We start from the raw sequence: 16,421 nt of genomic DNA on the forward strand, positions 1-16,421 counted from the left end.
CATCAAGTGGGCAGAGGCTGAAGCAGTACAATCCATCATCACCCAACAAGCGATTTTCTTCGTCAGCAAAAATATATTCATTCGATTCGAAATACCAAAGATAGTAATCACTAATAATAAAACTCAGTTTGCAAGTTCCAGGTTCAAAGAGTTCTTCAAGAAATGAGAAATTAACTTAAGGTTTACCTCAGCTTATCACCCCCAGACCAATTGTATGACTGAGGTGACTAACAGGACTATCCTACGGGTCTAAAAAAAAAAACTTGACTAGGCCAAGGGCAACTGGCACAAAGAGTTACCCTACATACTATGAGCATATAGAACCACCCACAGCTACAGAAGAAACACCATTTTCTCTTGTATACGGGGCCAAGGCAGTCATTCCAATGAAAAATCCAAGTAGGTAGTTTCAGGACATAATACCCTGAGATATCACAAAATCCAAAAGAAATGCATTTCAATTTGCACCAAGCAAAATTTCAGTGGAAAAAGACCACAATTAGAATGGAAGTTTACAGAAACAAGATGTCGCAAATGTTCAACAGTAAGGTTAGACCACGTGCCTTCAACGCAGGGATCTAGTCCTTAAAAGAATAGATGTGACGGGTGGCAACGCCGGGTTTAATAAGTTGGCAAGAATTGAAAATGATCGTTCAAGTCTCAAAGGTTATTCACCCCCTAGGTATAAGCTAACTAAGTTAAATGGTCAAGTCATTCCCATTCCTGGAACATCCGTAACCTGAGAAGGTTTATCAATATTATAAGGAATAATTGGACAATTTCAATGTATTATCATATGAAAGGAATACACAAATGAATTTCAACAAAAACTCAAAAGAAATCAAGTATCATCATATGTGATGGGTACACCAAAAATGAATGTTCAGCGATAGAAATCTAGAAGAAAAGAAAGAGAAATCAACATAAAAGAAAAAAATCAAGTGAATTTTTTGCTTGACATTTTGAGAAAAAGTTGTACCTCCGAACAAGAGCCTGGAGAAAGTTCTGTATATTTCCTATCAGAAAAGCAAAGAGCAGGAGGCCAAGTCCAACAATGGACATTGTGAAGAGAACTTCCCAAACAAAATAACTTGGTATTAGGTTTCCAGCAAGAGTACTGATTTGCTTCAGAAGGCAAAAACAACACATGATATCAGCAAAAAATAATAGTTAGTGCTATTGGGACAGAAAATTTGTGCCTTTTCATTAAGAGTTTATACAAATTTATAAACAAATATTCCCAAGATTAAACTAACTAATGTGGAATATCTATATTTTTATCCTTGTAGTCATGCTAATCAAGAATTTAAATATTTGTCACAAATACAACTTCGGTATTCTATAATGCTCCCCAATTGGAGCATAGATATTAATCATACCAACTTGTTACAAATAAGTTAACTCAAGCTCCAATTATAGCTTTCTGAAGATGTCTCCTAATGGCTCTCCAATTCTAACATATCTCTTTGAGATAATCGTTTGTTGAATGTTTTCACGAACAAAGCGATAATCAATCTCAATATATTTAGTTCACTCATGAAACATAAGATAAGAAACAATATGGAGAGCAGTTTAATTCTTATACCAAAACTTAGCAGGGAGTGAGGTTTTAAGATCAACTTCACTCAATAAATGATGTATCCATACAATCTAACATATAAACTGCATCATAACTTTATATTATGATTCTCCAATATAACGAGTTACTATATTCTACTTCTTACTTCTACAATACACCAAATTTTCTCCAACAAATACACAATATCTACTAGTGTATCCCCCTATCAACCTTGGATAAAACCTAATCTATATCTAAAAAACATTTAACATTAGCATTCCCATGATGTCCATAAAATAGTGAAGATTTTTAAGACTATATTGAACTTCTCTTACTTAATTGTTACATACAATTATATATCTATTTATACACAGAGAACTGAAAACAAAAAAGAGAACAAATAAATACAAATATTCCACTATAATTAAGATCTATAATTTTGCCTCAATTCAAGGTCTAAAGTTGTGCCTAGGATCAGCTTGATCAATTTGATTCGTCAACACTCCCCCTCAAGTTGGTGCACAACTATTACACATGCCCAACTTGCAACCAAGGTGTGATGGGTCCTGTTATTTAGCCTTGTAAAAGACAATAATCTGATGTATTTTCAAATAGAAAAATAATACATATTTATATATATATATATATGTCCTCTTACTAAAAAAGGAATGTAAAACCTAATTAAATCCTAAAATCAAGCCCTAAAGCAGTCCTAGAATCAAGCTACCTAACAAGAAAGGAATGTACACTATATTTACATTTGATTTCCACAACACTCTCCCTCAAGTTAGAGCACAACATTAATTATGTTCAACTTGTTATAGATGTAGTTAACCTGAGCTCCATTAAGAGATTTAGTGAAAATGTCTCCTAATTGCTCTCTAGTTCTGATGTGTTCCGTTGAGATGGCTTTTGTTGAATCTTTTCACGAACAAAATGACAATCAATTTGTTAAGTCCCCTGGATATGGATCACATCACAGGTCAATTCAAGGACTGAAATTATGCCTAGAATCTGCTTAATCAATTTGATTCGTCAACAAATAGACCAAGTTATGGAGCTTCCTTCAAATAACATAGGTTAAGATCTAAGGCTGCGCAATCATTAAATGTTGGAGGAGACATGAACTGACTTGTAAGTTGTAAAACTAAGAAGCAACGTCAAAATGAGTTTAATTTATTGTTATAAGTTATAGAAAGTAAATATGTAATATAGGAAGTAAATATTGATAGATGGGTCAGTTGCTTAATCTTAGGGATTGTATAATCATAGGCTTGATTTTCCTTTCTGTTAGATACTGTCTCTCATGTATAAATAGATTGTAATCTCTATTGTGAGATAACAACAAATATTATATTTCTACATTTATCAACCAGTCTACTATACTTCTCAAAGTATTCAAACAATCTAACATCTTTTTTTGAGTTGCCATTATAAGTGATAGGTGCATTGCATTGCTCTGCACCCAGATTTCAAGTCAAGTACATAATCTCTTTTAAATTAAACATACCTTTCTTACAGCAAAACCCCTCAATGCTCATGAAATATTTCAAAAATACATCTCAAAATTTTCTTGAATTAAATTTTGGATACACTTGTTGGGAATGCAAAATTAGTAAGTGATAAGTCCAATATACAATTACAACAAACTCGTAGAAAAAATTTAATTAGATAGTTGGTGAAGGAAATGATTACAAGAGAACAAAAGATTAAATGGATGAAAATTATCTTTTAAAAGAAAATAACCATGAGAGGGAAAGTGAATTAAAACAAACAAGCCACATAAATACAATGTCCTCCTATTGTAAACAACAGAAAACAACAATCAGTGCACTAGAGAGAAGATGATGATGATGATGAGCAGCCATTAAAAGCAAATGCGCCTGATTAGTTACCTGGAATCCCCAAAATAGTGAATACACATATCTGGTGATAGCACTATTCTTTGATGATGTGAGGTTAACAGCTTGGACATAGATTCCGTATGGAAAACCATCTTGAGTAAAACAAGCAGTGGCATTGGCATTTGTTGTCCAATTCAACCAAGTTTGGTCGGAACCAAGTTCTGCATGCTTATCCCCATGCCCACAATCTATGAAACTCATACACACTTCCTTAATACTAGACTGATGGCAGGCATCACGAAGGCATTGATTAACCCTCTGCTACAAAAATAAGTGAGAGGATTAATTGAGAATAAATTATTTAAAAACTATCACTTAAGGATTGTATATTTGTATTATTACTAATAAAAATACATTCAGAATTTTCTCCCACAAACTAAGAACATAAATATCAGAAAACAAGCAAAATGCCTAACACAAAAAAAACATTCCAAGATTCCAGAAAGAACTCAAGAAGACATTTAAAATATCATGAAATTGAATCCTAAATGACTTGGCACCTATTTTATTGTCCTCAAGGTATATCAAACGAATATTTCAACATTCACATAACATTCAAGCTCTCAAATTACACAATAAAAATTATATTGACATTGACAAGTTTAAGAGGTACAAATTTTCAAAAAGTTCAGTTTGTTTCAACATTAGCATTTGGATTATGCATGATTCTTGGGGGTCTCATACCGAAACTGAAGAACTGTACTGGAACCAAAAAAGAATAGATATTATAGGAACCTGAAGAATTTTGGAGAATTTTAGAGTATTCTTGTATTTCTCTCTTAATCTTTACAAGTGATTTACATTATTATTTATACATAAAGAATTACGATTAAACAGGAAGCAAATAATCAAAATAATTATAGAGATAATTAAAGATTCTAATTTATACCTAGAATCCATAATCAATCAAACTATATCACTAGTAATCGGCAAATAAGTCAACACTTTCCCTCAAGTTGGTACATAGATGTCACACATACTCAACTTGCAAATCAGATTATGGTACGTTCTATTGTTGAGTCCTTTAGTAAACACATCAGCAAGTTGGCCGGTAGAAGTCACATGAACTAAACTCAAAACACCGTCTGCAATTCTGACAGTGTCTTTTTATAGACATGGAAGATAATTAAGGAAGCTTTCAGAGAAGTCCGTCATATGTCTATTTGCACCAGAATCAATAATCCACGGAGCAGAACCAAAAAACAAAACAAAACCACTATCAAAAGTCCTTATATTACCCACACAAGTCGCTGCCATTTCAAAAAAAAAAAAAACTTTTCTGTCAAAAACAGTGGAAGATCAGGCAAATCAAAGCCGCGACTTGATGACTAGTATGCCGAAAAGAATCACTGCCGGAAAAAACCATCGAAACAAATTTAAAAGACCAACAAAAAAAACCAATGGAATTAGTAGATCAAGAGACAGAATTGCCAAGTGGCAGAACGCCCAAACAGTAGCTAAAGCCAAATCCAAATCTACTAAGGCTAATCACCTTAAATGGAGTACCAAACCTCAAAACATCACCCAAGCTTGCAATACCCAGGCCGAATCGATGCCAGAAGAGGAGAGGGAGTCGCCTGATCTCGCGTGAAAAGGACACACGTGCTGGCGCGTGGAGTCGGAGCGAAGAGAGAGGAAGGCGCATGTGGGCTACATGCGCTTCATCTGGTCGCCGAACTTGGACATGATGCCGATCTTGTGCTGCGATTTTGATTTGTAGGGGTGGTGATACAAACAACTCATCCTAAACGGGTGATTTAGAGATGGCAGATTTGAGACTCAAGCTACCGAAAAATTTTAAACCAACAGACCAAAGGAGCTACAAATCTGAGAACTAGGCGCTGATACCATAAAGAATTTGAAAGGAATTGTTTATTCTATTTTGATATATACTAAGAATCAACCTAAATTATGAATATTTACAATAATAATTATTAGAGTGTGAACAAAATCTGTATATAATCATAGGAGATTACAGAATTATAGGCCAATTGATTGATAGAGGATTCTTAGGAGTTGCCTTAATAAGGTTTTGTAATCTGTATATATACACACTTACTTCAATGGAGAAATATATTGAAATTGCCCAGTTATTTCGTATCTTATTACAAGAATAAAATATCTATAATCAAGCCTAATTAGGATCGCAAAGATCTGAATCCTCCTAATTAGAAACTTTCTATGTTGGTTAACACTAGATCACCTTCAACATGTATAAGCTATCATGCAATCTACCATTATCAATCCTCTTCCCTATGAGAAGATTCAATGGTCAGTAAAGAACTCAATTTTACACAATGACCGGGTCTAATTTTACAGTTAAGAGCATTGATGACAGAAAAATGGAGAACGTGAAGGATGTTGAGATTATTTCTGTATATAGCCTAGATTTGTACTAATAATTAGGGATATGATTGTATGACATGATTAGGCTATAATTAGGAAATTAATTTATTTTTTTACCTAGTATGTACTCTTGTAAGTAGTATATATACCCCAATTGGCTTAAGGGGAATAATCAAGTATTTTCTCTCAAATCTTCTGCTCTCATTTTCTTCTTTTCATCAAAGGTTTCATAGTATCAGAGCCAAGAAACTTGGTTCACCTTTGAGTGGCAGATCTGCCACCTTGCTTTGATGACTTTCTGGAAATCAGTTAGTCTCAACACCCAGCCCATTCTCCACACTGGCTTCCGATCTGCTTTCCGGTGAAGCACCGTCTCCAGATCCGGCCCCACGCGCCACCCCAAGCAGCCTATCTCCAGCCACGCGCAGCCCATTCTCCACGCAGGCTTCCGATCTGCTTTCCGGTGAAGCGCCGCCTCCAGATCCGGCCCCACACACCACCCCAAGCAGCCTGTCTCTGACCACACGCCGACGCGTACACCATCTTCCGGTGACCATTTCACGCCGGCGATTCTTCCTCCAGCATCGCCCAGCGCCGGCAACTCCAGCCGAGCAGGTCCAGTCGCCTGTTCAGCCCGCCTTCACGCACGGGCGTGTGCACCATCTTCCGGCAACTGTTTCACACCGGCGACTCTTCCAGCATCGCCCAGCGCCAGCAACTCTAACCCAGTAGGTCCGATCGCTTGCCGAGCCCATCTAACGTCGGATTTACTGTTTATAGGCGCAGATCCTTCTTTTTTGGCAGATTCAGATTCAGTCTCCATGGCCCAATCAAATATTGCCCATTCTAGTAATTCTTTTACTTATCTAACCAGGTCTTTACCCATTGGTTCATGGATCCTCGACTCTGGTGCTTCTGATCATATCTCTGATAATCCCTCTCTTTTTTCTACTCTTGTTTCACCCTCCACACCATCTAAAGTCACATTAGCTAATGATTCACAAACTCAAGTTAAAGGGATCGGTAACGTATATCCTCTTCCTTCGATCCCCTTGACTAATGTTTTATTTACCCCTGACTGTCCATACAACCTAATCTCTGTTAGCAAATTAACTAAAGATCTTCACTGTTCAGTCATCTTTACTACTGAATCTGTGGTTATGCAGGACCGGAGTACCGGAAATATGATTGGAGCAGGATATGAGTCATAAGGATTGTACTATTTTTTCACTTCTAACTCTCCAATTGCTTTTATGTCTTCCACCTCCGCTGAACTCATTCATAGTCGTTGCGGACATCCAAGTCTGAACAAGTTAGAAAAACTAGTTCCTAGACTCTATTCCTTGCCTTCTTTAGAATGCTAGTCTTGTCAACTCGAAAAACAAACTCGAGCTTCTTTTCCCAAGCGAATCAATAATAGGGCCAATTCCATGTTTGACATTGTTCATTCAGATATTTGGGGTTCAAGTCGGATTAGTACAACTCTGGGATTTCAATATTTTGTTACCTTTATTGATAACTATTTTCGTTGCACTTGGCTTTTTCTGATGAAGAATCGTTCTGATTTGTTTCCTATTTTTCAAAAGTTTTATGCTGAAATCTAGAATCAATTTGGTGTTCGCATTAAGATACTGCGAAATGATAATGCAAGAGAATATTTGTCTTCCTCATTCACTCATTTCTTGTCTACTCAGGGTATTATTCACCAAACTTCTTGCTCTTATACCCCACAACAAAATGGAGTTGCTAAGCGGAAAAATCGGCATTTAATTGAAACAGCCCGCACTTTACTCCTACATCACAATATTCCGTTGCGTTTTTGGGGGAAGCTATCCTCACTGCCTGTTACTTGATTAACCGAATGCCTTTCTCTATTTTGCAGCATCAAAGTCCTTATTCTGTCCTATTTTCTAACCAGAATTCCACCCAGTTGTCTCTGCGTATTTTCGGATGTATATGCTTTGTTCATGATCATACTCTTGGCAAAGACAAACTCCAACCCAAATCAATTAAATGTGTCTTTCTCAGCTATTCACGGCTTCAAAAAGGTTACAAATGCTATGACCCTACTACTAACAGATATTTTGTGTCTGCAGATGTCACCTCTTTTGAAGTCTCTCCTTACTTTTCTTCTAGTCCAACACACAACTTTTGTCCCTAGCGCTTTGCCTGTACTTCTAACTCCTATTCCTTCTTTGCCGCAAGTGTGTCCATCTCCCATTCCTATGCCACCTCTTCAGGTCTATACACATCGGTCTCACCCATCTGCTAATAACAATGACATTTCTCTCCCTAATGCAGGTACTTCTAATGACTCCCCTCCCGTTCCGTCATCACCTACTTCGGTCATGCCTTCAACAACAGCAGCTACTCCTCTTGCTCTTCGAAAAGGTATTCGCTCTTCCCGAAATCCTCATCCCATTTATAATTTTGTGAGTTACCATCGTTTGTCTCCTTTCTATTGTACTTTTGTCTCTGTTGTGTCTGCTGTCTCCATACCCAAGACAGTTAGAGAAGCATTGGATCATCCTGGTTGGTGTAATGCCATAGTTGAGGAAATGACTACTCTGCATAACAATAGAACTTGGGAATTGGTATCCTTACCACCTGGTAAGTCTACTGTTGGTTGTCGATGGGTTTACACAGTTAAGGTGGGACCTGATGGCAAAATTGATCGCCTTAAAGCTCGCCTTGTAGCTAAAGGTTACGCGCAGATTTTTGGGCTTGATTACAGTGATACTTTCTCTCCTGCCAAAATAGCTTTTGTTCGCCTCCTTATCTCATTGGCTGCAATTAATCACTGTACCCTGCGTCAACTGGACATTAAAAATGCCTTTCTTCATGGAGAGCTCGCTAAAGAAGTTTATATGGGGCAACCTCCAGGATTTGTTGCTCAAGGGGAGTCAGGCTTAGTATGTCGTCTTCGGCGCTCTTTGTATGGGCTAAAACAGTCTCCAAAAGCATGGTTTGGACGATTTAGCACTGTAGTTCAACAGTTTGGAATGTCTCAAAGTAATTCTGATCATTCCGTATTTTTTCGTTATAATGGTGATAGATGCATCTACTTGGTAGTCTATGTTGATGATATTGTTATTACAGGAAATGATCATGATGGAATCTCTCAGCTTAAGCAACATTTGTTCAGTCATTTCCAAACTAAAAATATGGGGAAACTGAAATATTTCTTGGGAATTGAAGTGGCACAGTCTAAGACAGGTATTGCAATTTCTCAACGGAAATATGCTTTGGATATATTGGAAGAAACAGGCATATTAGACTGTAGACATGCGGACACTCCCATGGATCCAAATGTTAAGCTTGTTCCTGAACAGGGAGAGCCACTTAAAGATCCTGCTAGATACAGAAGATTAATCGGCAAGCTCAATTATCTCACTATCACACGACCAGATATTTCCTTTGCTGTAAGTGTGGTTAGTCAATTTCTTCAAACTCCATACAGTAGTCACTGGGATGCAGTCATTCGCATTCTTAGATATCAAAAGAGCTCCAGGACAAGGTCTACTCTATGAGGACAAGGGTCACTCACAAATTATTGGCTATTCTGATGTAGATTGGGCAGGTTCCCTTTCAGATAGACGATCTACTTCAGGATATTATATTATGATTGGAGGGAATCTCATATCCTGGAAAAGTAAAAAGTAAAGTGTGGTTGCAAGATCAAGTGCAGGAGTAGAATATCGAGCTATGGCTTTAGCAACATGCGAACTCATCTGGATGAAGCCGCTCCTTTAAGAATTGAAATATAGCGATATTGACCAAATGAAATTGATATGTGATAATCAAGCTGCCCTCCATATTGCATCAAATCCAGTTTTTCATGAGAGGACAAAGCATATAGCGTGGATTGCCATTTTATTAGGCAAAAGATTAAGTCCGGATGCATTTTTACTAGCTTTGTCAACTCAAATGATCAGCTAGCTGATGTTTTCACAAAATCACTTCGAGGACCACGAATCGAGTATATTTGTAACAAGCTTGGAGCATATGATATATACGCTCCAGCTTAAAGGGGACTGTTGAGATTATTTCTGTAAATAGCCTAGATTTGTACTGATAATTAGGGATATGATTATGTGATATGATTGGAATATGATTAGGCTATAATTAGGAAATTATTTTATTTTTTTACCTAGTATGTACTCTTATAAGTAGTATATATACCCCAATTGCTTTGAGAGGAATAATCAAGTATTTTCTCTCAAATCTTTTGCTCTCTTTTTCTTCTTTTCATCAAAGGTTTCAAAGGACAAATAATTATTTAATAGTGGGTGCACAAATAACAAAACTTGTCTCGGATATGAGAGTAAAAGAGTCGTCAGCAATTTCAACACTATATTTGGCTAGAAAAGGAAAATAATTGAGAAAACCTTTAAAAGAGTCTGTCATATGTCTATTCGTACCAAAATCAATAATCCATGGAATAGTATCAAGAGAAGAAGCACTACTTGACTTTACAAAGTTAGATGTGGTACCAGAGGAGGAAGAGGTGTCAATATGAGACATGAGGCGCTTGAGACTCTGAATTTCATTAAGGAAAAGAAACTTAGTAGTTGTTGTCTCCTTAAAGGGTTCATCCACAGTTTCTACTAAATTAGCTTGAGCTCCAGAGGTAACTCGTTTCTCCACGGCCTCCAGTGAGATGACCATGTAACTTCCAGCAAGTCTCCTTGGTATGCCTCAGTTTCCTACAATAGTCACAATGCAAGTGATTTTTTAAGAATTAGGAGACTGCAGTGTACTCAAACTAGTAGCCAACCTAGCCTTTTCAACTGGTGCAGTATAGAGTATAGCATGTCGGAGACTTTTCTCTTATTTAACATGGGCATGGGCCTCTTCTAGAGAAGGAAAAGGATTTTTCCACAACACTTGGACCCGAATTGAATCATATTCGTTATTCAACCCTGCAAGAAAATCATAGACCCATTCCTTTTTAATCATTATTCGAAATTTGACTGCATCTCCAGTAGAGTCTGTCTGGAAGTCCTAATAGTAATCAAGCTCCTACCATAAGCCACATAACTCCGAATAAAATTAGAAGACAGTCATTTCTCTTTGCTTAGTACTATGGATCTTATTCTGAATATCATAAATTTGGGCATCATTCCCAATCTTAGAACAAGTTAAGGACACAACCTTCCATATTTTTACAGTAGTGTCAATTAACAAATAGGACTTAGAGAAATGAGGTTGCATAGAGTTAAATAACCATGTCATAACAAAGCAATTATCTAAGTCCCATTGAGAAAAATCTGGATCACTCTCATCCGGTTACTTCTTATTACCGATGACATAGCCTGTGTTAAATTTGGGTTAGGCCTAACTCACCCCAAAAGCTAGCTCAAGGGGGAGGAGTGCCTATGGCCCATATAAGGGGCACATTACCCCTTTCAACAACCGATGTGGGATTCAACACACCCCCTCACGCCTAAAATTTTTACTGTTGCGTGACATATTTATGGAAGGCCCAACATCGGATGGGGAGGCTCTGATATCATGTTAAATTTGGATCAGGTCTAACCCCAAAAGCTAGCTCAAGGGGAAGGAGTGCCTATGGCCCATATAAGGGGCACATTACTCCTTTCCACAACCAATGTGGGATTCAACACACCCTCCTCACGCCAGAATTTTTACTGGTGCGTGACATATTTATGAGAGGCCCAACATCGGATGGGAGGCTCTGATACCATGTTAAATTTGGATCAGGCCTAACTCACCCCAAAGCTAGCTCAAGGGGGAGGAGTGCCTATGGCCCATATAAAGGGCACATTACCCTTTCCACAACCAATGTGGGATTCATCAGCCTGCAGTCCTCTAACTTTGATAAACAACAAACAAGACTTTGACCAAGCAAGATAATTGGTTCCATCAAGTTTTACGGGACTAATTTGCAAGGAAGGATTATCATAGTTAGGAATCGAGACTCTTTTACCTTCTGCCATGATAAAAACAAATGAACCGTGAAAGAATAGGAGGTACACAAGATTGTACACACAAAATAGCCCAACTGAATCACTAAAAAACCAAGTAGCGGCATGGGAAGGCCGGAAAGACGATCGAAATCGGCGCCGGAGTGATCAAAGCAGTGAAGCAGCGTCGAATGATGTCTCACGCTCCGGGAAGGGAGGGTGCATGAGCCTCACGTGCAGGACTTTCCAGGGTCGAAGCTAGGTGGTTGGGCTGGCGATGTGGTGCCAGTGGTGAGAGGTGGAAAGGTTTCTAGATAGGGTAGTACGAAAATGGTAGATTTAGGGTTTTGAAATCCTAAAAAGGAAAAATTGAATTTAATCCCTAAAATCAGATATCATAAAGAATTTTGGAAAATTTTAAAGTATTCTTGTATTTCACTCTTGATCTATACCGGTGATTGACATGACTATTTATACACAGAGAATTACAACTAAACAGAAAGCAAATAATTAAAGAATAATTACAGAGATAATTAAGGATTCTAATTTATGCCTAGAATTCGTAATCAAATCGAATCATATCACTAGAATCAGCAAATAAGTCAACATAAATCAATTCCCTAATTATAGCCTAATCATATCTCAATTATATCACATAAACTAAGCACCTAATTATGCACACAATTACTACAAATCTAGGTTATTTACAGAAAGTATCTCAACAAAGCCTATAATCATGCAATTTCTAAGATCAAATAGCTAACAAATCTATCCATATTTACTTCCTATATTAATATATTTACTTCCTACAACAATTGTCTTGTTACAATATACAGCAATGAAAAATGAACCAATGAATAACAAGGGTATCAACGCTTATATAAAATATTTAAGACTGTGAAATAGGCGATATATATGCATATATATATATATATAAAGAAATAAAAGCTCAATAAGAATGCATATTTGGACATTATAAGGCCTTTTGCCCACCTGCAACCCAAAGAGGTACCAACATGATCCAACAACGTGGCCAGCCATCATAAAGGTGAGAAGATTTATGAAAAAGTTTGCCCATGCTGTCTCAAATATGAAGCCACTAGGAGAGACACCAACAAGAAGAGGTAAAAACCTATACAATCTGGGAATGTATTGGACAAGCACCGCTAACCTTAAAAGGTTTTTGGCATAATTTGCTCCTGATGATCCCAATGAACGTGGTAGGATAAATAATATAATAATCTGCACATGATTATCATTACGAGGCAGCATAAAGATGCAAGAATTTTAACCATAAAGTTAATGGATAAAAAAGAACAGGGGGAGAGAGAAGAAGAAGAAAAAGATGATGAAGAAGGAGAAGCATCAACTAGTCACCACGCAAGATGCAAAAAGAAATGAACGTACCTGAGGAAGCGGCAATGCAACCAACAAGTCGAAAGAAAAATATCCACGGAGGTAGTTCAGAGCAATTTTCTTTGGATGGTCAACTAATTCTCCAGCACCAACTACTCTAGACTCAGGAGCTACATAAGCCAACCTAAACTACAAAAAAGATAAAATAAAATGAATATTATGCAATTGATTTCTTTAATAAATAAAAATTACTATTTAATAGCACTAAGGCATCCAGTTCAATAAGTTTTAACAATATATGGACAATAATCAAATATTGTATAGATGAACATTCATATAACATGGAAACAATTTTTCAAAGAAATATTAATCGCAACAACTGCATTTGAGATAATTATAATTAATGATATGGGTCCATAGAGTCGGTCAACTAGATTTATAGCATAGTTAAAAATAGGCTTATTGAACATAAAAGGCGAAACTTTACAATGGTCAAAACTTTCATTTTTGGATGAGAAAGCCGTACTTTCCAAATTTGCTGCAATTATAGCCAATCCCTAAAAGAAATTATCCAATTGGACAAAAAAGTGTGTAAACCTTAAATTTTAATCACGATTATTGCCAAAAACTTTCAAGTTTGTACTCCGACCTTTTAATTGTGATTAAAAGTATAGGTATAGACTTTTATGCCCAATTTAACAAATTAGTTTAAGGATTAGCTAAAATTGCAATAAATTTAATATGTAGAATTTTGTCATTCAAAATTAAAAGTTTTAACTGTAATTATAATTAAACATAAAATTTTGGCCTTTTACATCTAATAGCCCTTTAACAATTGTAACAAGACAATAAATAATTGGGTAATTTCTGCGTTTTTTTTTCTATTGAAGTGTGTTTACGTACAAATTATAAGGTCTTATTAAGGCGACTCTTAAAAATCATGTATCAATCAATTAATATCAATTAGCTTATGATTATGTAATCTCTTTTAATTATGTACAATTTATATTCGCACTTTAACACTCCCCTCAAGTTGGAGTATAGATGTTTATCATGTCCAACTTATTAGAAAGATACTATATTCGAGGCCCATTTAAAGTTTTGGTGAGTAGATCACCCAGTCGCTCTCTTGTTGTCTTCACATAACTGGTAGAGATTAAATTTTCTTGAATTTTCTCATGGATGAAATGGCAATCAACTTCAATATGCTTAGTTCGTTCGTAGTATAATGGATTAGAAGTAATGTAAAGAGCAACCTGATTATCACGCTAAGTTTCGTGAGTGATGCTACATCCATATCAACTTTTTTCAACAGATAATTTATTCACACAATCCCACAAGTGGATTGAGCCATGACCCTATATTCTGACTTGACACTAGATCTGGATTTCACATTTTGCTTCTTACTTTTCCAAGATACTAGGTTTCCTCTAATAAACACACAGTAGTCTGTAGTTAACCTTCTATCACTTTTGGATCCCACCCAATCAACATCAGAAAAACACTTAAGTGCAGTATGCCCATAATCACTGTAGAGTATATCGAGTCTAAAGGTCCCTTTTAGATAACATAGAGCGGCCTAATATTTTACCGTAGGTGCATACATGAACTGGCTTACAACGCTTACTACAAAAACAATATCTGACCGAGTTATCACCATAAGGTAGTTCGCTTTCCAACCAACCTCCTGTACCTCTCTGATCATCGTAAGGGTCTCCGTCATATTTTGTGAGACATATATTAAGAATAATTAGTGTGCTACACGATTTAGCTCCTATCTTCCCAGTTTCTGCAAGTCAAGGATATACTTCCTTTGAAACAGTAAAATTTCTTTTTTACTCCTCAAGACTTTGACTCTTAAAAAATACTTAAGCTGACCCAAGTTTTTGATATGTGTAGAAAGGTAATATTTGTTATGTATATTACCGTTAAATTTGGGACAGGCCTAACTCACCCCAAAAGCTAGTTCAAGGGGGAGGAGTGCCTATGACCCATATAAGGAGCACATTACTCCTTTCCACAGCCGATGTGGGATTCAACACACCCCTTCACGCCCAAATTTAATACTTACAATAGAGATTACAACATATTTATACATGAAAACTTTATCTAGAAAGGAAAAGGAATTAAGTCTATGATCATGCAATCCCTAAGATTAAGCAACTAACACATCTATCAATATTTACTTCCTATAACACTCCCCTCAAGTTGGAGCATAGATATTAATCATGCTCAACTTGTTACATATGTAATCAACTCGAGTCCCCTTTAAAGCTTTAGTGAAGGTATCTCCTAATTATTCTCAAGTTCTGATATGTCCTATTGAGATTATCTTTTATTGGACATTTTCACAAACAAAATGAAAGTCAATCTCAATATATTTGGTCCTCTCATGAATTACAGGATTAGAGACAATATGGGTAGCTACTTGATTATCACACAATTAGCAGACACCGAATTTGTGAATCCAATCGCTTCCGACAGTTAATGCGCCCACAAGACTGCACATACAACTTGTGCCATAGCTCGATATTCAGATTCAGCACTGGAACGAGAGACCATATTTTGCTTCTTGCTTTTCCATGAGACCAGGTTACCTCCCACAATTCCAGTGGTTGACCTCCTATCAACCTTTGAACCTGCCCAATCAACATCAGCAAAACATTCAATGTTTGTGTGCCCATAGTTACCATAGAAGAGGCCACGTCCTAGAGCCCCTTTCAAGTAGCAAAGAATCTGTTCCAGAGCATCCCACTGAGCAACAATAGGAGAAGCCATAAATTGACTCACACACTCACTGAATATGCAATATCAGGACGAGTCACCGTCAAATAATTCATCTTGCCAACTAATCTTCTATACATTGCAGGATCTGCAAATGGCTCATTGTCTTCTGTGGTAAGTTGAAGATTAGGGGTCATTAGTGCACTATAAGGCTTAGCACCCAATTTTCCTATTTTCGTCAATAAACCAAGAACATATTTCCTTTGAGATAAGAAAATGTCTTTCTTACACCGCATAACTTCAATGCCCAAAAAATATTTCAAGAAGCTCAAATCCTTTGTATGAAACTATGTTTTGAGAAATTCTTTAGAGATGTAATGCCAACATCACTTCCTGTGATAACAATATCATCCATATATACTACAAGAAGAATTACTCTACTATTAAATTTCTATAAAACAATGAGTGATCACACTTACTCATCTTCATTCCAAATTGTTGGACCACCTCACTAAACCTGTTAAACCATGTCCGAGAACTCTGTTTCAAGCCATAAAACGAATTTCAAAGTCTACAAACCTTACCTAACTCCCTCTAAGCAAAAAA

General features: G+C 36.6%; 1 protein-coding gene across 7 annotated transcripts in view; it reads right to left on the bottom strand.

The window, feature by feature from the left end:
- Positions 1 to 16,421, bottom strand: part of LOC110606503 (probable cyclic nucleotide-gated ion channel 20, chloroplastic) — a 72,928-nt gene that overhangs the window by 38,436 nt on the left and 18,071 nt on the right. For 2 of the 7 annotated variants that reach the window (XM_021745344.2, XM_021745342.2), the window contains exons 5-8: positions 13,143 to 13,280; positions 12,729 to 12,977; positions 3,454 to 3,723; positions 980 to 1,125 (exon numbers count right to left, since the gene is read on the bottom strand). In XM_021745344.2, coding sequence (XP_021601036.1) covers positions 980 to 1,125; positions 3,454 to 3,723; positions 12,729 to 12,977; positions 13,143 to 13,280 — 803 coding nt within the window. The remainder of the gene's footprint in view (positions 1 to 979; positions 1,126 to 3,453; positions 3,724 to 12,728; positions 12,978 to 13,142; positions 13,281 to 16,421) is intronic. The other 5 variants (XM_021745345.2, XM_021745346.2, XM_021745343.2 and 2 more) reach the window with 5 other exon arrangements.

The sequence above is a fragment of the Manihot esculenta genome, chromosome 18 (assembly GCF_001659605.2).
Source record: "Manihot esculenta cultivar AM560-2 chromosome 18, M.esculenta_v8, whole genome shotgun sequence".
In the NCBI taxonomy this organism is placed as follows: Eukaryota; Viridiplantae; Streptophyta; class Magnoliopsida; order Malpighiales; family Euphorbiaceae; genus Manihot; species Manihot esculenta.